At 44.5% G+C, this 24,746-nt stretch overlaps 1 protein-coding gene across 2 annotated transcripts in view; it reads right to left on the bottom strand.

Annotated features, from left to right (window-relative positions):
* Positions 1–22,893, bottom strand: part of LOC119291979 (sugar transporter ERD6-like 4) — a 33,600-nt gene extending 10,707 nt beyond the window's left edge. For both annotated transcript variants that reach the window (XM_037570791.1, XM_037570790.1), the window contains exons 1-2: positions 22,567–22,893; positions 22,382–22,471 (exon numbers count right to left, since the gene is read on the bottom strand). In XM_037570791.1, the coding sequence (XP_037426688.1) occupies positions 22,382–22,471; positions 22,567–22,815 (339 nt within the window). In that variant the 5' untranslated portion in view covers positions 22,816–22,893. The remainder of the gene's footprint in view (positions 1–22,381; positions 22,472–22,566) is intronic.
* Between the last annotated feature and the right edge of the window lie 1,853 nt (positions 22,894–24,746).

Genomic DNA, 24,746 nt, shown 5'->3' with positions numbered 1-24,746 from the left:
GCCCTGCCTCTCGCCGCGCTCGAGGCGAGGCAGGCAGCGCGTGCGCGCACAATGCCACGGAAAGGGGAAATGCCCCACCGCCACCTTCCCTGGGGCGCGCGCGGACTTCGCCGGTGGCCCCTCCAGCGGCGGAGAAGCGAGGGAGGGGGCGAGGGGGACTTGGCGGCGGCGGCGCTAGGGTTCCGCGTGTCGCCCGGGGGCGACGCGGGGGCGATAGTTTAGGGTTTAGGGTACAGATGATGGATCCAAGAACTTAATCTGTGTTATCAAGAATAGGGTTTAGGGTACAGATGATGGATCCAAGAACTTAATCTGTGTTATCAAGAACAGGCTCAATGCTCTATCCTTTCACATAAGAGAGTACTATTGGGTTGATATGAAGAAGATAAATGAGATTTATCGTGACAAGACTGAGGAGTATTCACATGATGTTATCAATTAGTTCAACATCTACCCAGAGTAAAATCCCAGCCTGGCTTGCAGACTGGATTCTTGAGAAAGGTGGTTACCTTAGAGGAAACCTACAACCAGCTCACATGGACTTCAGGTTTTTTTTCTCTTGGAAATCTCTGGGCGATTTTCTCCTCTTTAGCTTGGTAGGCCTGACTGTTGGAAATATGCCCTAGAGGCAATAATAAAATGGTTATTATTATATTTCCTTGTTCATGATAACTGTATATTGTTCATGCTATAATTGTATTAACTGGAAACCGTAATACATGTGTGAATACATAGACCACAACATATCCCTAGTGAGCCTCTAGTTGACTAGCTCGTTGATCAATAGATGGTTATGGTTTCCTGACCATGGACATTGGATGCCATTGATAACGGGATCACATCATTAGGAGAATGATGTGATGGACAAGACCCAATCCTAAGCATAGCACATGATCGTGTAGTTCGTTTGCTAAAAACTTTTCCAATGTCAAGTATCATTTCCTTAGACCATGAGATTGTGCAACTCCCGGATACCGTAGGAATGCTTTGGGTGTGCCAGACGTCACACCGTAACTAGGTGGCTATAAAGGTGCACTACGGGTATATTCGAAAGTGTCTGTTGGGTTGGCACGAATCGAGAATGGGATTTCTCACTCTGTGTGACGGAGAGGTATCTCTGGGCCCACTCGGTAATGCATCATCATAATGAGCTCAATGTGACTAAGTAGTTAGTCACGAGATCATGCATTACGGAACGAGTAAAGTGACTTGCCGGTAATGAGATTGAACGAGGTATTGGGATACCGACGATCAAATCTCGGGCAAGTAACATACCGATTGACAAAGGGAATTGTATACGGGATTGCTTGAATCCTTGACATCGTGGTTCATCCGATGAGATCATCGTGGAACATGTGGGAGCCAACATGGGTATCCAGATCCCGCTGTTGGTTATTGGCCAGAGAGCTGTGTCTCGGTCATGTCTGCATGATTCCCGAACCCGTAGGGTCTACACAATTAAGGTTCGGTGACGCTAGAGTTGTTATGGGAATTAGTGTGCAGTTACCGAATATTGTTCGGAGTCCCGGATGAGATCCTGGGCGTCACGAGGAGTTCCGGAATGGTCCAGAGGTAAAGATTTATATATGGGAAATCCTATTTTGGCCACCGGAAAATGTTCGGGGTTTTTCGGTATTGTACCGGGAAGGTTCTAGAAGGTTCCGGAGTGGGGCCCACCTGCATGGGGGGGACCCACATGAACGTGGGTAGTGGGGGCAAGGCCCCACACCCCTGGTCAAGGCGCACCAAGATCCTCCCTTAGAAGGAATAAGATCATATCCCGAAGGGATAAGATCAAGATCCCTAAAAAGGGGGGATAACAATCAGTGGGGAAGGAAATGATGGGATTTCTTTCCTCCCACCTTTGCCAACGCCCCAATGGACTTGGAGGGCAAGAAACCAGTCCCCTCCACCCCTATATATAGTGGGGAGGCGCATGGGAGCTTTACCCTGCCCCTGGCGCAGCCCTCCCCCTCTCCAACTCCACCTCCTCCTCAGTAGTGCTTGGCAAAGCCCTGCCGAAGAACTGCAAGCTCCACCACCACACCGTCGTGCTGCCGGAGCTCTCTCTCAACTTCTCCTCTCCCCTTGCTGGATCAAGAAGGAGGAGACATCCCCGGGCTGTATGTGTGTTGAACGCGGAGGCGCCATCCGTTCGGCGTTAGATCGGATCTTCCGTGATTTGAATCGTCGTGAGTACGACTCCCATATCCGCGTTCTTGTAACGCTTCCGCATCGCGATCTTCAAGGGTATGAAGATGCACTCCCCTCTCTTTCGTTGCTAGTCTCTCCATAGATTGATCTTGGTGATGCGTATAAATTTTTTAATTTCTGCAACGATCCCCAACACTGACTTGGCAAGGAGGGCTGTTCAAGCTGTGGAAAAGAGGCTCTCAGATTTGATGCGTCAATGGCGGGCTTACGCCAGCCTGAACCATATATTACCTTAAAGAGTTGTGTGCATAGGAGGTTACAGGGGGGTTGCGAGGGAAGAGAAGAGGGGGGGGGGTAGCCAAAGATTACATAGGTTACAATCTCGCGGCAAGGTTTGACAACATAGAGCCCCAATGTTGGAGGAGCGATTTGCGCTGGGCATTCTTGCATCTTTGAGACCATAGCTTCAGATCGTCCGCCGCTACCCTAGCAATGTGATGAATGTGCAGAGTCTCATGACGAAAGACCTTGGCGTTTTGGCGCTTCCAAGTGTTCCAGAAGATTGCGATGAGGACTGTAGAGCGAACCTTATCCCTCGGGGCCAGCCGCCAGATATCTGTAATGCTGGTAGGCGAGCCCCTATACAGGTTGTCTAGCCCATCCCATAGCGGCCGTAGGGCGGCGTAGCGGAGGAGGAGGTGGGTGATATTCTCGCTCGTGCCACAGAACGGGCATGCATCCGAGGTAGTGATTGAGTGACGCAGCCTTCGCTCATTGGTGTAGACACAATCTTTGTGAGCCAGCCACATGAAGATTCGACACTTGTTGTGCGCGTAGTTTTTCCATATCGCAGCCGCCATTGGGTCCTTCGGGTGTTCATGCCAAATCGCTGCGTAGGCCAAACTGGTGAAAAGAACTTTGCCCTCCTACCTGCAAACCCTGTTATCGTCAACCTGCGGATCCAAGTTAACTGCAGCCATAATATTACGCAAGGTGGATAGTTCGTTCTCAGCTCACTACACCATGCACCAGAATTCCCTACCGTTGTGTGTTGGGAAAAAGTCACTATTGCCGACCCACGATTGGCCATGAAAGTTTCTAATAGATTGTGGGTCGGGAAAATTATTTACGGTGACACACCGTCGGTCGGGAATGATAAAACATATACCATCGAACTGTCGGTCGGGAATTCCCTTATGGCCCACGGACCATCGGTCGGCAAATAACCCCGACCAACAGTCAGAGGGTAAATGGGCCTCGCGCGCGAACGGACAAAATTTAGCGCGAAGTCTGGCCCAGCCCGCGAAATGTTTTTTTCCCAAATCACTTCAATCCCCACGAAGGGCCAAATCCCTAGCATTTCCCCCCAGCCACACCGCCAAATCCCTAGATCCCAGCCATTCCACCGCCGCCCCACGCCTCCCACCGGTCATTCCCCAGGCCGTCCCACGACCTCTATTACGCCGTCCTGCCTCTGCTGCGCCGCCTCGCGCCGTCATGCCTCTGCCGCGCCGCCCCGCGCCGTCCTAACTGCCCTGCGCCGCCCAGTGCCATCCCGTGCCTCCCTGGACGCCATGCGCCGCTCTGCCGTGCCCGTCCATCTCCGCCCCGCGCCATCCTGCCCGTCCATCGGTGCCCCACGCAGTTCCGTCCTGCCCGTCCATCGGCGCCCCGCGCTCGTCCGTCCGAGTGGCTGCTTCAACTTGTAACCGGGCAGCGTGCGTCTGAGGTACAACTCCTCTCTCTCTCTCTTTCTCTCTCTCTCTCCTAGAGGCATGTTGGAGCTCCGGCAGTGGGGATCTTCCGTAGAACGCATGTGGCTGGGAAAACTCTGAGGTTCTTCTGAGGAAATGATGATACTAACTCTGCAGCTTCATGTGGAGGCCGAACTGGATCTGTACATATGATTTGAGAACAATGTTTCATTACCGTTAGTTGTGTAAGTACACACGTTTGTCCTGACATTAAAAAAGAAGGAACAGATGCATTTTACATGGTTTATGCCTGAATTGTTACAGGTTCAATGAGCAGGGATCACTCATTAAGTCTAGCAAGTTTCTACATTGTCCTTAGTGTTGTTCAGCATGATCTCGTAAGAGATTTTATATTCAACATCATGGGCTAAAACAAAATTCTGTATACTGAACAAGTTTTTATCTTTCATAGGAAGTGGTTTCTCTGACTTGGTGAGATAAGCATCAGGGCTAGATTCTTGTATTTCCTCTTAAGGAAGTTTAGCATCTGAACTTAGGGAGACCTCACGCAGTGTGGATTTTCATCTCTCTGTACATGCGACCTGACTTCATCTCTCTTTTGTTTTTGTTGCAGGTTGCACAGAGAACCATTGTTGGTACCATTGAGCAGAGGAAGAAGAGTAGCAGAATCATTGGTACTTAGTGACCAGCTTGTGGTATTTGATTGTACCTAGCATCATATTTTCCTGAACCAAACACCACCTTAGTGCACAAGGTGTGTGTGGAGTGTCCACTATTTATTTTTCTTTTAGTATATGATTAGTTGATGGAGTGCTTTTAGTCTGGCTGTTTGATTCAAAAATTATGTGAATAACTAAAATGGTAGATAGATTAGGAGTTAGTGGCTAACAAACAGATATTATTTATGAAATTGGTGAGCTTAATATCTTGTTGGTATTTTGTAACAAATGTGGCTCCAAGATTTATTGAAGTTGTTATCTTAGTGTGTTCCTAGCATAACCCAGCCAATGTTGCGTGTGAACATGAATTGAAGGTTTTGCTTAGGCTTCGGCTCTTATGCATTTTTTCCTTCAGGAGGCTACACCGTGGGAGCTCATCTTCAAGAGATCATCCACCGACGTGCTTACTGCATCCACTCAAGTGAGTTCCTCTGCCCCACTCAAGTCTAGAGGCCCTCCATGTGTGTGGATGCCATGAATATGTAGAGATACCTCCTTATGTTTGGCACTGATTTTTGTAGTGTGTAATCTGGTTGGTTATTAGGATTCTTGCTACCAACGACTCAACTTCCAGCAGCGGCGCAGTAATCCCCTTCCGTGCTTGTCACGACATCCTCCACTAGTTGGTGAGTCAACCATATCTTTGGTCTGTTTATTTATGGTGGTATCTACCTTTGCTATGTGTACTACCATTGAATTGGTTCTATGATTCTTACTTTCTTTTTCGAGCCATTGTATTTATAGTACTTCAAGTAATTCCTTGCATTCTCTGCTTGTGATATTATCTATTCAGGATTTAGTGTGTATTTGTAGTGACCAAGTGTGAAGCTAGCTACCATGGATAGAAGTTGGATGGATGCGCCTAGGTATAATGCAGCATATATGTTTTAAATTTCTTAGATGCTGAAAATATATATAACACACTACACATGTACACTTGCATGTAGGCATACAGAGAAGTACTTACAAGGGCTCGCCAAATTCCTAGGCTTTGCATTTAATAAATCATCGGTCGAGAATAAAATCTTATGTCCTTGCAAAAACTGTGTGAACTCATACTGGAGAGAAGAGTCTGAAGTCCGTGAGCACCTCGTATGCGAGTGATTTGTAGATGGCTACAAACAGTGGATGTTTCATGGAGAACGTGTCTCTTTTTCTTCCATTCCTCCAAATCTAGATGAGGGTGACGATAGGGATGAGGGCGATGATATATCTGATTTGCTAAGAGACCTTGCTGCTGGTTTGGATAAAGGGGGAGATCTTGAAGATGATTGTGGTTTAGATCAGGATGATTCTTTTCTAGAATCTCTCCACAAACTTGAAGCTGATTCTAGACAAGAGCTATATCCAGGCTGTAAGAATTTCTCAAAGCTTCGTTTCCTAGTGAGACTTCTTCACACCAAACTGCTTGGAGGGTGGTCTGATACAAGTTTTGATCTGCTATTAGTTCTACTAAAAGATGCTTACCCTCAGTCCACAATACCCAAAAACTCCAATGAAGCTAAAAAACTAGTCAAATGCCTAGGACTTGGGTATGTTAATATCCATGCATGTGAAAATGATTGCATTCTATTTTGGAAGAACAATGCCAATGCCAATTCATGCCCAGAATGTAAGGCATCAAGATGGAAATCTGAAAGGAAGAGTGCAGATGGGAAACGTGTCCACAAGGTTCCTAAGAAGGTTCTTCGTTACTTCCCAATAAAGAAGAGGCTTCAAAGGTTGTTTGTGTGTTCCAGAACTGTGGCTCTCACAAGATGGCATACAGAAGAGCGCACACAAGATGGCTTGATCAGGCATCCTAAAGATTCCCTCCTTTGGAAAGATTTTGATGAAAAAATAAAGATTTTGCAAAAGACAGCGGAAATCTTAAGCTTGTAGTATGTCCCGATGGTTTTAATCCATTTAGATCCATGAATCTCAGCTATAGCATTTGGCCAGTATTATTGATTCCTTATAACTTTCCACCCTGGATGATTATGAAGCAATCAAATTTCATCCTATCACTGTTGATTCCTGGCAGAAATTCACCTGGTAGTGATATTGATGTCTATCTTGAGCCACTAGTTGATGATATGGTAGATATGTTTCTTGATGGTGTTAGGACCTATGATGCTTCAACCGGAGAGTATTTTCAGTTGCATTCTGCCATAATATGCACAATTACGGATAAACCGGGTCTTGGGTCTTTGGTTGCCTATGCTTCCTCTGGAGAAGGAGCTTGCCCTGAATGCCACTCTCAATTATGTTCTCTTAGGCTAAAAAATGGTAGCAAGACTTGCTATATTGGGCATGGTAGGTTCTTACGTGCAGATCACCCATTGAGGTATGATACACACACATTTGGTGACATAGAATGTGGGACAGCACCCGTTCCACTTTCCGGTAGGCAAATCTTAGAGCTGACAGAAAATATGCAAACCAAGTTTGGGAAGGACCCTATAACGAAGAAGCCTAGAACTAATAAACGCAAGAAAGGGGATCCGCTGATCATTTGGAAAAGAAAGTCTATTTGGTTTAAACTACCATATTGGAAGGATTTGAAGATGCATCATAACTTTGATATCATGCACATAGAAAAAAATGTGTGTGAGAATGTAGTTAACACTTTGTTGGCAGTCAATGGAAAAACCAAGGATAATATTAATTCTCGATATGACCTTCAAGCACTCAATATTAGAAAGGATCTTCAACCTATTGATCTTGATGATGATGAAGTTTTTTTTTCCTCCGGCACCTTACACAATGGAATCTGATCAGCAGAGGACATTTTGCAAAGTATTTAAAAATGCCATGTTTCCTAATGGTTATGCATCTGATATACGCCGTAATGTGCATGTTAAGGATAAAAAGATAACTGGACTATAGAGCCATGACAACCATGTCCTTTTGCAAGACTTGCTGCCACTTGCAGTGAGAAGAACATTACCAGAAAGAGTGAGTGCGGTACTGATTCGTGTGAGCAGATTTTTCAAGCGAATGTACTCACAGGTTATTCACATAAGTGACATGCAAAGGTTGCAGGATGAAATAAGTGAGACCTTGAGCCTTCTTGAGGCCATATTCCTCCCATCATTTTTTGATATTATGGTGCATTTGATGGTTCATCTTCCAGCACAAGCAATGATAGCTGGTCCAGTACATTTTCGCAGCATGTGGGCTGTAGAGAGGTATATAGGAAAGCTCAAGGGACATGTCCACACCAGAAGTCATGTGGAAGGATCAATTGCAGAGGGCTATTTGTTTGATGAGAGCTTGACATTTTGCTCACACTATTTGGATGATGAGAGTCGGTTGAATCGAGCTAGGAATGATGGAGGTTTGGATATGGAAGTTGATGATACAACTCCTTTCTTCCACAACATTGGTCGAGGGCTGGCTGGCAAGTGCATGGTGATGTTAGATAACAAAACTTGGCTACAAGCCCACAGATACGTCTTGTTCAATTATGACAACATAGAACCATACCTAGAGTAAGATATCCCTACTATGTATTGCTGTTAGGTTATTTCTGTCCTCCTTGTCAATTAATAAATATAACCTATATGCAGCAAACATATGGATTACCTTTCTTCTATTGGTGTTCGAAGTCATCGAGAAGTCAAGCGTGTGCATTACGAGACCTTTCATGAGTGGTTTAAATTGCACGTAAGTGGGCATGTGACTGTCAACCTATAAGACATATAATTCCATCCCATTGTAGAGTAACAATAGCATTTCATAATCACAGGTGGCAGAAATGGGCGATGAAGCACCTCATGAGATAAAAATATTAGCTAAAGAGCCAAACTTGGTTGCTATGAAGTATAGTAGCTACACTATAAATGGGACAGACTTTCATACACAATCATATGATGAGGGCTGGTCATTTCAGAGTAGTGGAGTAGCTCTTGTTTCACAAACCACATCCTTTGCAAAAGGAAAAGGTGACAATATTAGTGTAAGAAACAAGACCTATTATGGCATTACAAAGGAAATTCTTGAGTTGAATTATCAACATGAAGGGAAAGTAGTGTTGTTCAAATGTGACTGGGTTGATAATCGTGTAGAAGATGAATTGGTGCAAACTGATCAGTTTGGAATAACTTCTGTGAATTTCAAGCATTTGTTCAATACCGGTGAGAAAATATCAGACGAGCCCTTCATATTAGCCACACAAGCAACTCAAGTTTACTATGTTGAAGATCCCATTGATGCTGAGTGGTCTACTGTTGTTTTTCCATCATTATATGACATAGAAGAATCTAAAGATGACAATGGTAATGTTTTATGTGTGACGTTGCCTGATCCATGTACTGCTATACGTGTGAGTGTTGCGGATGGATGCATTGGTTCTGCTAGGACAGATATAGATGGACTAGTTCTTAAAACAAGTGATATTGAAAAAAAGTAAGTGTTGTGTATGATCCTCTAATGTTTTGTATTTTCAGCGATGTACTCACATAGTGTGTCTTTGCAGGAGGAAAATGGCAAGCGCAAACGGAAGAGCTAAAGATGGTGGGGTCACGAAGGAACAACTGAAAGCGGTAGAGTATGAACTACTGAGAAGCAAGACCATTGAAGAGAATGATAAACGGCTAGCAGCGGCACGAGCAACAAGAGCTTCTATGTAGGAAGATATGGAAGCGAACCAAGCCCCCCAAAAGAAAAGAAAGGTATGTAGCCCTGAAGATGTTCTACCTGAAGGAAGCAAATGTAGCTTGCAATACTAAACCATATATCTATGCAGGCACCCTCTAGCGCACCTATAAGCGCGAATGAAGGACGTGTTTTGAGGTCCAGGGTATCAAAAGATCAAGATCATGTAGATCCTGAGCATCAGCCTTCCAAAGGTATTTGTAGTGGGTTATACTTGCTCATATTGTAGCCTAATGTCACTTGCTAGAATTGTTGTATGACTATGTTAATTTTCTTGCATGAAGAGATTACTTGTGAGCTTGATGATGAAGGTATTCAGAAAGGTGGAAGAAAAATTACTCGAAAGGCTAACATATATGCAAGGCTGAATCAACCCAAAATCCATATTCCACTTAATGAGAATGGCCAGCCTGTTGGGCTAGATGCAACTGAATTTGCCAATTTCATTGGTACTTTGGTGAGGAAGCATATATCACCTGCAGAGTTAGATTGGCGAGATGTTGATGTTGACAAAAAATTGTTAGTGTGGGAGACCTTGAAGGTATAAATGAGCATAATTTATAACTTACTCTTTTTTAATGCTATCTAACCGAGTATTCTGCTTTCTCTCATTTTAGTAGGCATTTTATGAGCTCGACTCAACCGCCTCGAGCTTTGTTCTCAACACTTCACACATAAAATGGAAGGATTGGAAGTCAGATTTAAAGAGGTGCAAGTTTGATGCTGCGCTGACTGATGCACAACTTATGAAAAGACGTGATAGCAGAATTAGTGAAGCTGATTGGAAGACCCTTATTACTATTGGAGATCTTCGGCATTTGAAGTAAGTCATCCCGCTGAATCAAAACTGTAGTCGTCCTACTGGACATAGATAAACAAATATGCACCATACATCTGGCAGCAAACAATACATGTGATAAATCTCCTTTACTAGTCTTGTAGTCTCGTGGTGCTATCGCCAAAAAGAATCGTGCCAATGCAGTGCCTCATACATCTGGCAGCAAGAGTCATGCCCGTGTTGCCAATGAAATGGTAAACGCAATTACCCCAATTAAAAAGATATGCCACTGTGTTTTAGTGACTAATGCAAAGTGAAATAAATAAATGATTGTAGGCTGTCAAACTTGGGCATGATCCTCGAAGAGATGAAGTTTATATCAAAACACATACATGCAAGAAAGGGGAAAGGAAAGGGAGTTATGTGATGCAGGCAGCAGCAACAATTGTGAGTCCCTTTTGCCATGTTTTTTCAGTATTAGACAGAACTTGTACAAGTAGAATTTACATAGCAAGTACATATCATTTTGCAGAAAGAACTCATAGAGAAAGGTGAACAGCACCCCGAATGGAAGGAAAAAAATTTAAAGAAGGTGATCTGTTTGCACGTGTATGTGGAATAAAGGAGCCCAGGGGTCGTGTCCGTGTGTTAGGTCTAGGGCCAGCACCTCAAGATTTGGGCACACCGGGTACACGGGGTAAATTGAGCACAAGAGTTCTAGTTGAAATGGAAGGGCGTCGAGAAGCTGAAAATCGCTTTAACATGCTGGAGGGGCATGTGCTAAAAATGCAGGAACGGATGAACCGAATGGAATTGATGTTAGCTTCACAAGGAGGGCATAATCTGGAAATTCCTAGCTCGCAGCACGGTTCCAATTCTTGACAAGTAATGAACTATTTCCACATCTTTTCATTGCATCAATAATCCATCTTCCATGCACTAACTCTATTTCTGTTTGATAGAACTCAAGAGCTGAAGCTGAGGATAATAACGATGGTGAAGAAGATGATGAACGGGATGATGAAGAGCCCTTTGTTCATAGAAGAGTTGTTGCAAAGCCCCCTTCAAGAAGCTCATCAGCCTATGAAGATGAAAGCCTTGTAATCTTCTCATCCTTACCTATATGTTGAAATTTTATTTTGTTTGATGTTTCTAAAATAATCATTGATTCAGATTGGTATGGATGTGCTTCTATATGCATGGACTGGTCCTGAAACTCCTGTTGCTAAGGCAACAATTATCTCAGTTGACCCAGACACTATTGTGGGCGGAGAGCCCCTTGGACTAGGAACTTATGAGGTTCTTGTCAATGTTGCGATCAGAAGGGATGCTACTTTGCCTTTTGAAGATGAAGGTTTACAAATTATCGTTGATGCTGTCACAAGGTCCATTGCATGGCCATCTAGCAAGGTAATCACCAACATTGTGTGCTTGTCCACTTATCTCGAATTGTTTGATGCGTGATACTAACTCATGATCACTTTGCTAGATGAAACCCTACAAACCTGGGGCATGTTCCTCGTCCCGCCGCTAAGGTATATTTGAATCATGAGCTAGTATTTATTTTTTGAGCTACAAAACCAGGGATCAAAATGAACTTAACCAGACCCTTGTATCTTCTTCTTCCTCATGATAGTTGTTATCTAGCTCTGTACATTGAGCAGTAACGATCAATGCTGGTCTATCTTCTCTTATTTTCAATACCTGCCTAGTTCATTGCCACTTCTTAATGTATAGTTCATAGCTTACATGGTTTAGTAGAAATACAAGGAAATAATAATGTGATGCAAAAGTTGCTCTCATGTCCATGCTATTGTTTACAAGAGTAATTGTCCGAACATGCTAATTTTTTGCCTTATGTCCAGATGATGGAAATACAACTTAATTATGTTGCCCGTGATATTGCCCGGCTGCGATGAACCTCCGCAGGTATAATTTCTTCCCAAATCCCCCATCGCTTTCTGTTCTAGTCCTGTGCTTGCTGCCGTTGTTGATCTAGATACTCATTTCTCTGCTCCAAGTTCAATTATCTATCTGTGTTGGGCTGGTTCAGGTTGATTCAGTTTGATGCTTTTGCTTCTTGCGTCGGCGTCAGGCTACGAGTTGTTATGCGCGATCTAATTATCCGATGCTTGCATACATGTCATGTCATGGTGTCACAGAGTAGATATGATGAGGAACAAAGTAGAAGCTAGAGTTCTGTTTCTTGTGCTAGGCTGGTTCAGTCGGCTTGAGTTTCATTTTTTTGCACATCGTATCGTGTAGCCATCGGGCTAGAGTTTTCCTTCTGTGGGATGGGAGCAATAGCGTGGGCTTGGCAGTAAGAACAGTCTATGCCTGCCTTGTGTAGAGCGTCCCTGGTAGCTAGGTTAGCAAAGTAGATCACATACTTGCTGTGCATAATTGGTTACTGGCTTGGCGCCAAGCGCTAGATGGCCGGATGGCCGTTGGCGCGCGAAAAGTTCACCATTTCGCGCTCCAGCTCGTCCCTGGTGCTGCTTTATATTGCAAAATAGTACCGGGTGTTGCTCCGAGTACACCTCTATATTGCTCATATTTCCTGAAATATACTTCATGGTCACGTTGCATCGAGGCTTTATGATGTCCAACACAGCAAAGATCTAATTAACACATGTTGTGGCATTGTTCTGAACTTGAGCTATTTTTTGTAACACTAAAATCCCATAGTTTTTTATTGCCAATTGCCATAGATGCTTTATACAATTATTTTTTTTGCCATTGTCTCTGAATGCATGCTCACCATTACATTTTTATCCTTTGTAGAAAAGACATACAACAGGAGCAGGAAGGAACCAGGAAGATGTCAGTTTGCATCAGCTAGAGATTTTCTGTAATGGAGCAAAAACAATGCGTCTTTTAGGTCTCATTTTGTAAACCTATATGTCATCTTGTCACCTGGGTATTTTGTGTAATGGAGCAAACAATGAATGTTGGAGATGCATCTATCATTTTGTAAACCTGTTGGGTGATTCGGTCGTTGAACCGTAAATGTTTCCTTTACTTGTGAGAAGTAATTAATATGTTATCCTTCTTTGGTCATGATTTAATATTTTCGGAGTACATGCAAGTTCGGTAACTTGACTAATATCATATTGTAATGAGATATGCAACTTGATTTTGGTTGACATTGTATTGTAAGGCAGATGGGAAATCAAGGGTACGTGCTGTCAAATTGGTGGTTGGCAAAACAAAACAACATCCTATTGTTGGTCGGCAAAGGCTCTTGCTAGGACCAATGGAAAGTCGGTCGGCAAAAAAGACACCATCGCACAGTTGGTCGGGAAAGGTTCAGGATAGGGGCAGCAAAAAGTCGGTCGGCAAAGACTGTACTGTCAAACGGTCGGTCAGGAAAGCTTCAAGAGCAACACCAGCTGAAAATCGGTCGGGAAAGATTCCGGGGTAGGCCATCAGAAAGTCGGTCGGCAATTCAGTTTATAGGCGTCCAACTGTCGGTCGGGAAAGACATGTCGGTCGGGAAAAGGTTTTCCCGTCTGGACTTACCCCAACAGACACTGTCGGTCGGCAATACATTTTCCCGACCGACTGTGTGTCGGCAGACGCTGTTTTTCCGACCAACCTGTTTGTTGGGGATGTGGTGCTGTGGTGTAGTGGCTACAAGGGATAACCGAGGCGCAAGATGTAGGCATAGTTCTGGCGAATCCAGCACCCGCACGATCGAGGTCGACTGCCTATTGGAGTGAGAGTAGAGAGCAGCAAATTGACAAGCGAGAGTAGTTTGGGTGTTTGGGAGCCAAAGGTCAGTCCAGAATGAGGTGGTAGCCCCATTCCCTAGGTTTACCGAGGTGATGGACCTGAAGAAGTCTATATGTTTAATAATATCGCGCCACACCGGCTATGCGGAAGAATCCCCAGATCCCAAGTCATGAGTAGGAGACCAGCCATATTTGTAACTAGGTAAGATGCTGCCGGAGTAGAGTTGGAGTCATGTAGCTTTGAGAGGTGTCGAAGAAGCAGGCACACATTCATGTGTTCGAGCGAGGAGAAACCTAAACCGGAATAGCTTCACACATGATGTTTTATAGACGTCATGTGGACGATGCTAAGATCTCACGTTTCTTATTTATGAAGGGATTTCATCTAACGGTGATTAGCGGCTGTCGTGCACGCATCGGCCAGAAACGTCGGCTGCATAGCACTTCTCAACCTAAACCCCCGTTCACGAACGGCGCACACTAGGTCCCATACGGTCTCAAGTCCTTGTGTAGTTCCATACTTTTGCTCCACAGCCAAGACCCGCAGTGCTGCTTCTAGTTTACTGGTTATTTAAGACACAGAAGTTGGCATTTGTAATCTCACCAGGGTAGCCACTTCATATGCCGGTTATCTCGGCAAGTTTGTGGCCCCTTAATCCATCGATGCAAGAGTACACTTGTATAGATTTCACGTAATCGCAATTGTGTACACAAGGCCAATTAACTCAAATTGATTGGCAGTTTTATATACAGATATTATGTAAATATTGGCCATTTGACTATCAAGACTGATAGTCAAGATCTCTGAAATTAGCTTTCTAACTGCGCCCTCTTTAACACGCCGCTGATTGGTCCATGCATGCAATCCCCGACACCTAACAGAGCAGGTAAATTTTCATCTCTGGAGTAGTACCTGGTTCTAGGGGCGAGAGGCTGGGAGTTGGCATTTAATACGGTCTCATCCGGTGGCCGTTTGTGATTCAGGCGCCGTGCACGGCTCAGACGGGCACAGAAATGAGGCTGAGCCGTGAGGACGAGACTTGCCTGCTCCTTCGCGTGTGTCCATCTGTGCTCCCGCGTATGTGGCTTGATTTGATTGGAAAAAATAAGGCCCGGCCCCATCCCTTTAAAATTAGGGGGAGATGATTAGATTAGAAATAGAAAAGAAAAAAAGACAGCCGTAGGATGAAGTGGAAGCATGGATGGGAGCATGGGAAAGGAGCAGGCAAGCCCGATCCGAGCCGTGAAACGACTACCTGATCCGCGTATACAGTACGACCTGCCATCGCATTCATTGCTCACTTGCGCTGGCCTAATATGGGATATACGGTCGTTAAATACACACGGTAGCACAGATCCACATGCCAGTTTGCGGTGTGGATTTCGGGAGCATCTGAGCCCGGGATTAGAAACGAATTTTCGCACTTCTGTTTCTTTTCTTAGGGAAGTCGCACTTCTGTTTTTAGCGCAGTAGGGTGGTCGACTGTGATGCCGAGAAGAAGAAAGTCTCAAACTAAAACCACAACACTCATTTCGGAATGGAGGAAGTATCATCTTGGACCGCGTCCATGTACTACTATGTGAGATATGTGATTGTTGGCTATTTGATTCATTTGTGTTGATAACATAATTAAGTTTAGAATGATAAAACATACTCCTTCGTCTCGAATTACTTGTCGCAGGAATGGATAAAAATCAGGTTACCACAAAGAGATTAATATGTCGCATTGGGAATGGGAGAGATATCCAAGTCCAAAGAGACCAATGGATACCAAGACAAGAAGGGCTGAAGGCAGGCTCTTTCACTTGTAGGTCTCGCATCCGATGGGTGAACCAACTCATCGACACGGCCTCAAAGAGCTGGAATGAGGAGCTCATTCGAAGAATCTTTAGTCATTATGATGCTGAGGCGATCCTGAATATCAGGTTACCGCAAAGAGATGTGGCCGACTGCGTTGCTTGGCACTATGAAAAGTCTGGAATCTTCACAGTAAAGAGCGCCTACATGCTTGCAATGGCCCAGAAGAGAATCAGTGAACAAACATCAAGTTCGACAATAGGCATTGATGATCGTAGCAGTTGGGACCTGATTTAGAAAGCAAAGGTGCCGGAGAAAGTCAAAATCTTTGCATGGAGAGTGGCCACCAACACCCTAGCTACTAAGGTGAACAAATGCAAACGCACGCTGGCGTTTGATAATACGTGTGATACCTGCGGTCATTCAGATGAAACCGAGTACCATGCCGTGGTGGCATGCACCAAAAGCAGAGCCCTGCGACAAGAGATGAGGAAACAATGGAATTTACCCAAGGAACAGGCGTTCTGGCACACTGGTAAGGACTGGCTCCAAGCGCTGCTGAACCAATGTGATGCAGATACCCGGATTAAGATTCTCCTGCTCTTATGGCGGGCTTGGCACCTTCGGGAGAACGTAGTGCATGGTGATGGAAAAGAGCATATACTGGGTTCGGTGGCCTTTCTAACTAAGTACGAGCAGGAACTCAAGATGGCATTAGACAAGAATAACTCTCTATTGACACCAGATTTTGGCACGGTCAATAACTTATTTAAGATGGCCTCAAATGGAGAAGTGATCTTAATGAAAGAGTTCCTATTGTCGATATGAACATCTTTGAAGTTTGGGTCATCGCAGTCCGATTTCATCTCGAAGGCCGAAACTATACTCAAAGTACTAAGATCTTATATTCAGAGTACAGTTTGGCTGATTAAGCCCCCAAGACGACCTCAAATGGAAAAATTATCTACACGGATTGTCTTTGTCTCGTCGAAACGATCGATTTTGATATAAAACTCGTTCCGATCCGAGTTCGTATGCAAAAGTTAGAGCCATCGGAATACGGCCCTGTCACGAGGCAAAAACTGGCGCGCCCCACCAGACACCCTGTCTGATGGGTAGCGTGAGGGATAGTCTGTGTTGCACGAGAGATTTGACCCTCAAGATGAACTCTAATCAAAAAACGTTCAACATAAAAGTTGTTCGTCTCGTCAAAACGGTCAAGATTGCTTTTGGGCTCGTTTCCATCCGAGGTCGTTTACCACCTCAAAAGTTACCCGCAAAGTGCAGCCAGTTTAAACCGAATCGTTTTGGAAAGTTCGGACAAAACCAATCTGAATTTGACTAGGGTTTTGGACGTGAATCCAAGCCTTTTCCTTGCACGGGAAGTCCGGCCGCCTCTTATATACCTGAGGGGTGATGGCCGATTGAACAACACACAATTGATCAATTCATATACCACTTTTTATCTTTTATCTTTTCTCCTTAACCCTTGTTCCTCTTCTTCCTCGTTCTTCGTCTGTTCTTCTTGTTGCAGGGCGGCGAACCTCGAGGCCCTAGGGGCGATTAGGTCGACCTAGGGCAGCCCATAGCCGCCGCACGCCCTGACGGGGTCCCTCCCGGGCGTGTGGGGTTTCGGGTCTACAAAAGCGCCCGCCGGATTGTCTTGCGTACCGCGCTTCCGGCGGGTCTCTTTCGACGTGAGCTGCGGTGCACCACCCCCGACATCGAGGGTACACGGTGACGTGTTCGTATGCGAACACACTTTTTGGCGACTCCGCTGGGGACAAAGCTTTGAACGGTCTCCAGCCCGTTCTTGCTACGAAGAGATCGTCATCTAGGGTTTGCAATCTACAAAGGTAACATTAATACCCAATTCACTTATGTAGATGCAAATAATACATGTGTTGTTGCTAGATCGTCTAATGAGCATATTGTATCGGCTAGCCCTAGTTTTATCAATCATGCATCTAATTATGTGCAACAGCCGATTCAGAATAATCTTCATGCTTCAACTTCATATAATTTTGGCAACATGCAACATATGTATCCCAACTCCCATGCATCGGTAACCCCACAAATCTATATGCCGATGAACAACATGAGGAGTTCGGTTAATCATGTTGAGACACCCCATGTAGGAACTTCCAATAGTATGCAACAAAGTGTTTCAACTTTTTATTCATCGGCAAATAACTTGCAGTATGTTAATCCAAACGTGCCGGTGGATAGGGGAATTGGCCATGCCACTACTAGTTATTCGACCAATTACCCTCAAACATCGTATGCTACACCTCATGCTACGAATTTTTCGGCACCATGCGCAATTGTAGATATTCGTGATTCGGCTCCGCACCTTCATGCTCATGGCCGAATAAGTGAGAATTCTACCAGAGCGCATGTGTCTTTACCTAGTAACGTAGCATATCATGTTGCCCCTGCACAATTACAGAATTTCGGCAACACACCATTGCCGAAAGCGTCTCAAAGTATTGGGGGGCAATCCGATGAAGATTGGACTGAAATTGGTCGAAAAAAGCTTAAAGATAGACTAGCTACAATGTTTGCTGAATTTAGACAAGAACAAGCAACCTTGCAAATCAAAGAAAGAAAAAGTGGTGATTCGGATAACAAAGTTAATTCGGTTATTAAAAAAGCCGAATCAAATAGTATGTGTACCGAATCTATCAAAGAAAAAGAGGATGCCAAGGCATTGGAGAGTCATTCAAAAGTGGAACAAAGTATTATTCAAGTGATACAACCATCATGCTCTCCCAACGTAATTGAAGAGGTATGTCTAGCAAGTGACTTGCCTATCTTTCGATTTGGTCGCAACTTTATTGTCGATGCTTCTATAAGAAAAATTCTAATAAGTAATTTTGAAAGACCAATGAAGAAGGGTAATTTACTTGTTAGCAACAAAATTGTTATAGACTATATCGGTCAACCCATTGCACCATTTATAAAGACCGATAATGACTTATTGTTGTGGCCAAAGCTTTCCCCGTTGCTTTATCTAAAGTTCATATCTAGTTGGGTAGCTTTGCTTATTTCTTACTTGGCTTGCACTTTGTCTCAATTGAGACATGTGTGTTCTAAATATTTTCGTATCGGAAGTTTAAAGCCAAGGTTAATTTCTTTTGAGAAATCCGATGCTAATATAATATCTTATCCAAAGACACCGGAGATAGAGTGGAAAACACAATGTATAACCGAATGGGAAGATTCTAAATCTGAACCATTCGTTTGCTTATCTTCAAAGCCGTTCACACAGCAAGATCGACTAGAAAGCAAGAAGTTTACCTTCAATTCAAGCATGTGTGACCAAATATTTGATTTATTGCTGAAAAATAATTACATAAGAATTCTTGATCACCATGTCAAGCCATCAATTCAAGGACGAATGTATTGTAGGTTGCATCATTCGTTCAAACATAATTTTGAGGATTGCAATATGTTTCGTCAAATAGTTAAATCAGCCATTGAAAAAGGACGATTGAAATTTGTCGAGACACCAAGAGATGACCAGTCTATTCCGATTGGTCTCGATGGCAGAAAGTTTTTGCATCGGCTGCTTCAAGCCGATCCATTTAAAGAGGAGGTAAAAACTGCAGGTGATGGGGTCAAGCTTTCAAGTAAAGAAATTGTTGAAGAGCATAATGAACATAATTTTGAGGGCGAGAATTCCATCGAAGCTACAATGGAGACGCCAAGTACTGGGGGGCAACAAGCAAATCCAATGATTGGTGCAAGCACAACCAAAGGAAACAAAGGCCGAAATAAGCGCAAGTGTAAGAAATCAAAAATCACCTTCGCTGAACTATTGGATAAATATCAAAAGAAGAGTGAAGAGAAGAATGCTTATCGGCCAAATCATGCAAAGAAACCAAGATCACCCCCAAGGCGCAAATATGAGGATTGGTATTGGCAAAGTGATAATTTTAATGCAACATATTCATATCCTTATTTTGGGCCGCCAATGCCAATGCCGTGGATGCCTCCCTATGCTCATATAGATACATATTCATCATGGGACAAGTATGATACAAGGGCACATTCTCCATCTTATTCTAGACCATCTCACCAATACTATGCAGCTCCAAAGAGATCAACATTTAAACAATCACGTGTCAAAGACCGTTTCAATCATAAAGAATTGGTCTGGTGCACAAGGAAGAATAAGGAGGTGGTTGAGCAAATCTACCGCGTCAAAAGAGATGGTCGTAAGAGTGCCACTTCAGATATGATCTCAAATGAAAAAGAGCCAATTAAAGTATTGACATTGGCTACAAAAGGCAATGAGGCAAGTCAATCAAGTGCCAAATCTGAAGAGAAGAAGTTGAGAGTGCACAAGGTAAAACAAGAATTGCCATTACTTCAAACAAAATCGCTGCTGGGATGCCCACTCGGCTTATCGTATTGGCAAAAGAAGGAGTTGAAGAAGCTTAGTGCACAAGAACTTGAAAAGAGAAATATGGCATGGGTTCCCAAAGGAAATATTCAAAATAAGAATTATGTGCGAGCTTCCTATACAAGGAGTGCGACAAAGGTGAAGAAGGAAAAGAGTGAAAGCTACGAAGGACCAAGCCGAAGGTTTCAACATCTTCAGTCCACACATTATCCATTTTCTTCAACAATGCCGTTGATGCCTATGCCATGAAATTCTTCATCAGGTATGATTGGTTTCCCTCAATGGGCTTATTTTAATCCATGGATAAAATATAATTTCTTACATCATGAAAGGGTATTACCAAATCATTATATGCTTGATTAGCTTCACTTTTGTTGCTAATCTAAATGGCCGATATATACTTATCGTCCAAAGCACATACAAAATGGCCGATGGAGTGTTGACATTGCGCTTAGAACAAACTTCGTGCAAGTTATTTTTCGGCACACAAGTTTTGCCGAAAAATAGGGGGGCATGTGTTGACACCAGATTTTGGCACGGTCAATAACTTATTTAAGATGGCCTCAAATGGAGAAGTGATCTTCATGAAAGAGTTCCGTATTGTCGATATGAACATCTTTGAAGTTTGGGTCATCGCAGTCCGATTTCATCTCGAAGGCCGAAACTATACTCAAAGTACTAAGATCTTATATTCAGAATACAGTTTGGCTGATTAAGCCCCCAAGACGACCTCAAATGGAAAAATTATCTACACAGATTGTCTTCGTCTCGTTGAAACGATCGATTTTGATATAAAAATCGTTCCAATCCGAGTTCGTATGCAAAAGTTAGAGCCATCGGAATACGGCCCTGTCACGAGGCAAAAACTGGCGCGCCCCACCAGACACCCTGTCTGATGGGTAGCGCGAGGGATAGTCTGTGTTGCACGAGAGATTTGACTCTCAAGATGAACTCTAATCAAAAAACATTCAACATAAAAGTTGTCCGTCTCGTCGAAACGGTCAAGATTGCTTTTGGGCTCGTTTCCATCCGAGGTCGTTTACCACCTCAAAAGTTACCCGCAAAGTGCAACCAGTTTAAACCGAACCGTTTTGGAAAGTTCGGACAAAACCAATCCGAATTTGACTAGGGTTTTGGACGTGAATCCAAGCCTTTTCCTTGCACGGGAAGTCCAGCCGCCTCTTATATACCTGAGGGGTGATGGCCGATTGAACAACACACAATCGATCAATTCATATACCACTTTTTATCTTTTATCTTTTCTCCTTAACCCTTGTTCCTCTTTTTCCTCGTTCTTCGTCTGTTCTTCTTGTTGCAGGGCGGCGAACCTCGAGGCCCTAGGGGCGATCAGGTCGACCTAGGGCAGCCCATAGCCGCCGCACGCCCTGACGGGGTCCCTCCCGGGCGTGTGGTGTTTCGGGTCTACAAAAGCGCCCGCCGGATTGTCTTGCGTACCGCGCTTCCAGCGGGTCTCCTTTGACGTGAGCTGCGGTGCACCACCCCCGACGTCGAGGGTACACGGTGACGTGTTCGTGTGCGAACACTCTCTAGAACCCATGTATGGGCTGAATTTGTATGGTGACCTCAGTCCGCAGATGCCAGTAACAGTTCAGACAAACTGGGTACCGCCACCGCCGGGGGTGGCCAAACTTAACACAGATGCGGCCTTCGTACCACAGACCGGTGCGAGCGCTTGCGGAGCCATAGCCAGGAATGATTAGGGCCAGATATTCTTGTCAATAGGATGCAACATGAATCAGGCGCGCCAGCTGAGGAGGCTGAATGCCTGGCATTACTTCACGGCCTGCAGGAATTTGCAAAACTCTATAATGGGCCAATACAGATCGAGGTAGATTGCCAATCGGTTGCGAGAGCCTTGTCTCCAAGCATCACCAACAAAACAAGCCTTTTCCCCCTCATCGCGGACATCCAGGACGTCCTGTCATGGTTCTCATCCTCTCAGGTCAAGTGGATTAGCAGGGAGGGGAACAAAGCTGCACACTGCTTGGCGTCAAGAGTGAAGCACCATGGAGATTTTCATCACCTTGGTTTCGCCCCAAGCGAGATACAAGAGATTTTGTCCAAAGGTTGTAATTTGGGAGTTTAACCAAGTGTAGGTTTCCTAAAAAAGAAAAAAAGAATGGATAAAAATCGATGTATCTAGAACTAATACGTCTAGATGCACCTATTTCTGCAACAAGTAATTCCGGACCGAGAGAGTATCCACTTGTGTTTTATTTGCTTTAAATGTAAAAATAGATGGATTGGGTAGAAGATTGCATTGCTATTTAATTTGCTGAATGCGATGGGATTATCGATCAACAAAAGGACTGACATTGACCCTTCTTAAGTGCGAGGCGACAGGCAACAAACCGGTCGACCTCGCAATGGCATGGTAGAGGAAGACAAGCAGCAGGCTAAGTAAAAAGAATCTCACCCCTTTGTGGCCAACGTGCTCCACCATCTGGCCGCTGGCGATGGCGCCCACCATGGCGCCGATGTTGGATAGCGAGCCGAACACCGAGAACTGCAAGTAGCCAGCATCGTCGGTCAGTCACTAGCTAGGATTCCAGGCCAGGCCAGCGAAGCCAAACAAAGACGGGCAATGGAATTGAGAATGACCTCGGAGATGGAGAGGCTGAGGTCGCGGGTGATGGCGTCCTGCGTCGGCGAGGAGAAGCCGCCCGTGAAGCCGAACTGGATGGGGCCGAGCGCCACGATGAGCGTGCAGAGGAATGCAGAGACGTGGGACTTGCGTATGGCGTACCACCAGCTCCCCGTGTTCACCAGCAGCGGCTTCAACATGTCCATGTCGTCGTGGTCGCTCCCGCGGCTCTCGTGCCCCCCGCCGTCTCCGCCCTTGCCGTTCATGGCGGCCCTCGCCAATGGACGAGAGAGAAGAAGAAGAGGAGGAGGAGGAGGTCGAGTTTGAAGTTTGAAATGGGGAGGGGTGGGTGGGATGGGGTGGGCTCGTCTCTGGTTTGCAGACGTACAACGTATATGTGCTTGGCTTCCTTGCACAAGGCGCAACGGAGAGAGTATATATGCGCTGGGCTGAAAAGTCAAACGCCTACCGTCTCTAACGCTGGTCATAGTGGGGAGTAACTTAGACTAGTATCATATGCACGACACTAGTCTAAGTTACTACCTTCATAATGCAAAGTACTCCCTCTCTTTCAGTTTACAGGGTGTGCGCGTATCCTTAAGTTGTCAATTTAACCAACCTAGTATAAGTCATATATTACAAAAAATATATCAACATAAACTTCAGATGCTCTATTTTCAAAAGGTATAATTTTTCGGTAATTGCCTATGCACCCATTGTCGACATACATATTTCGGAAAGTTGAAAAATTCGGAATAAAAATCCCGCGTGTTTCGGGAGTAACATATTATGTTACCACCTCTCATTAACTACTTGCCACGTAAGCAAAATTTTCTTGAAATGAGCTATGCTACTACCTAAGTTACTCCCACAATGACTAGCCTAAAACAAGAAAGTTCTTCTCTTTCCGTTGTGCATTATTCCCTGGTCCTACATGCTACTTCATTCCATAATATAGTGCGCCGGCCTTTTTAAGATTTAAGTTTGACCGTAAATTTAACCAACGAGACCGACTGTGACGGGAGCAAAAATTATACCACTGAATTCGATACAGTCAAACTTGTATCTCAGAAAACACGGGCGCACTACAACGTGGAATGGAGGGAGCAGTATGTACTTTTTCGATTAAAAAACTTTTTCGGATATGCTAGTACTATGTATATTCTGCAGGCTGCTTGTGCCCAACTAACCCATTTATCTCTTGACGGGACAATTGCAGTTGCAGAGTAGTACAAGAAGTTGTTCTGATCGCCATCGTCCTTCCAAGCACCGGATTTGCTTTCCTACAATCCTTCACTGGTACGTAGTTAGTGCAGCTTTAGGAATGAGTACACTTGGCAGTACGGTTACTACATATACTATGCTACCATGACGTCCTCTTGCTTCTACAGAGAAGAAGGGCTAGAGTGAACGCGATGGCCTCATTATTCTTTGACAGGTACGTACGCGATGATCTTACTCGCTTCTAAGGAGAAGCAAGGGCTTGAGTCTATGTGATGGTCCTTATTTTATTTAGGCATATATGGCATTTTCTTGTTAATCGGTGCGATCTTACTTGCGGGTTTCCTCAGTCGCATAAATTATTTTAGGCGTATGGTGTTCCATAAGTATTGGCCGCCGCATCCAGATGGACTTATCTCCCTCTATATTTCGTGTGGAAACTCACATGGACTCCTCCTGGCAACACTTGACCATTCGTATTGTTTTTAGGTTTTGAATGGCTTACAAGAGAAAGGGATCATATGCATGTTTGATCCATGATCTTTGCGCAATATGTTTTAGAGGAGTACTCGTTTTAGACTGTCGGTACAACCGACAATCCTTTTTAGTGCGGAGTTTATTTTCTATCTTTAGGTGAAGATAAAGCCCGTATAATTGGGAAAGGAGAGCTGAACTACATGATGGCCACACAACCAACGCCCAGTGGCAACCCCGGCAGGAAACAAGTAGGGTCATTAGTAAGCTATATGGGGTAAATCTTCTCAAGTCCCAAGGACTAATGTAGAAAATTTAGAAAACCAAAGGGGTGTCATAGAAAAGTTGTGGCGTCAGCCGACCCCAAAGCCTACACGTAGCTCTGCCACTGCCAACATCAAACACACACACACACACACACACAGAGAGAGAGAGATGCATCCTTCGAAAGTCCTATCGAAGTGAACTCCAGCATGCAATGGCAAGCGTCACCGACGACAAC

Source organism: Triticum dicoccoides, chromosome 4B (genome assembly GCF_002162155.2).
Source record: "Triticum dicoccoides isolate Atlit2015 ecotype Zavitan chromosome 4B, WEW_v2.0, whole genome shotgun sequence".
NCBI classification, from domain to species: domain Eukaryota; kingdom Viridiplantae; phylum Streptophyta; class Magnoliopsida; order Poales; family Poaceae; genus Triticum; species Triticum dicoccoides.
The sequence above is the reverse complement of the archived record's forward strand: the minus strand, read 5'-3'. Positions and strand labels throughout refer to the sequence as shown.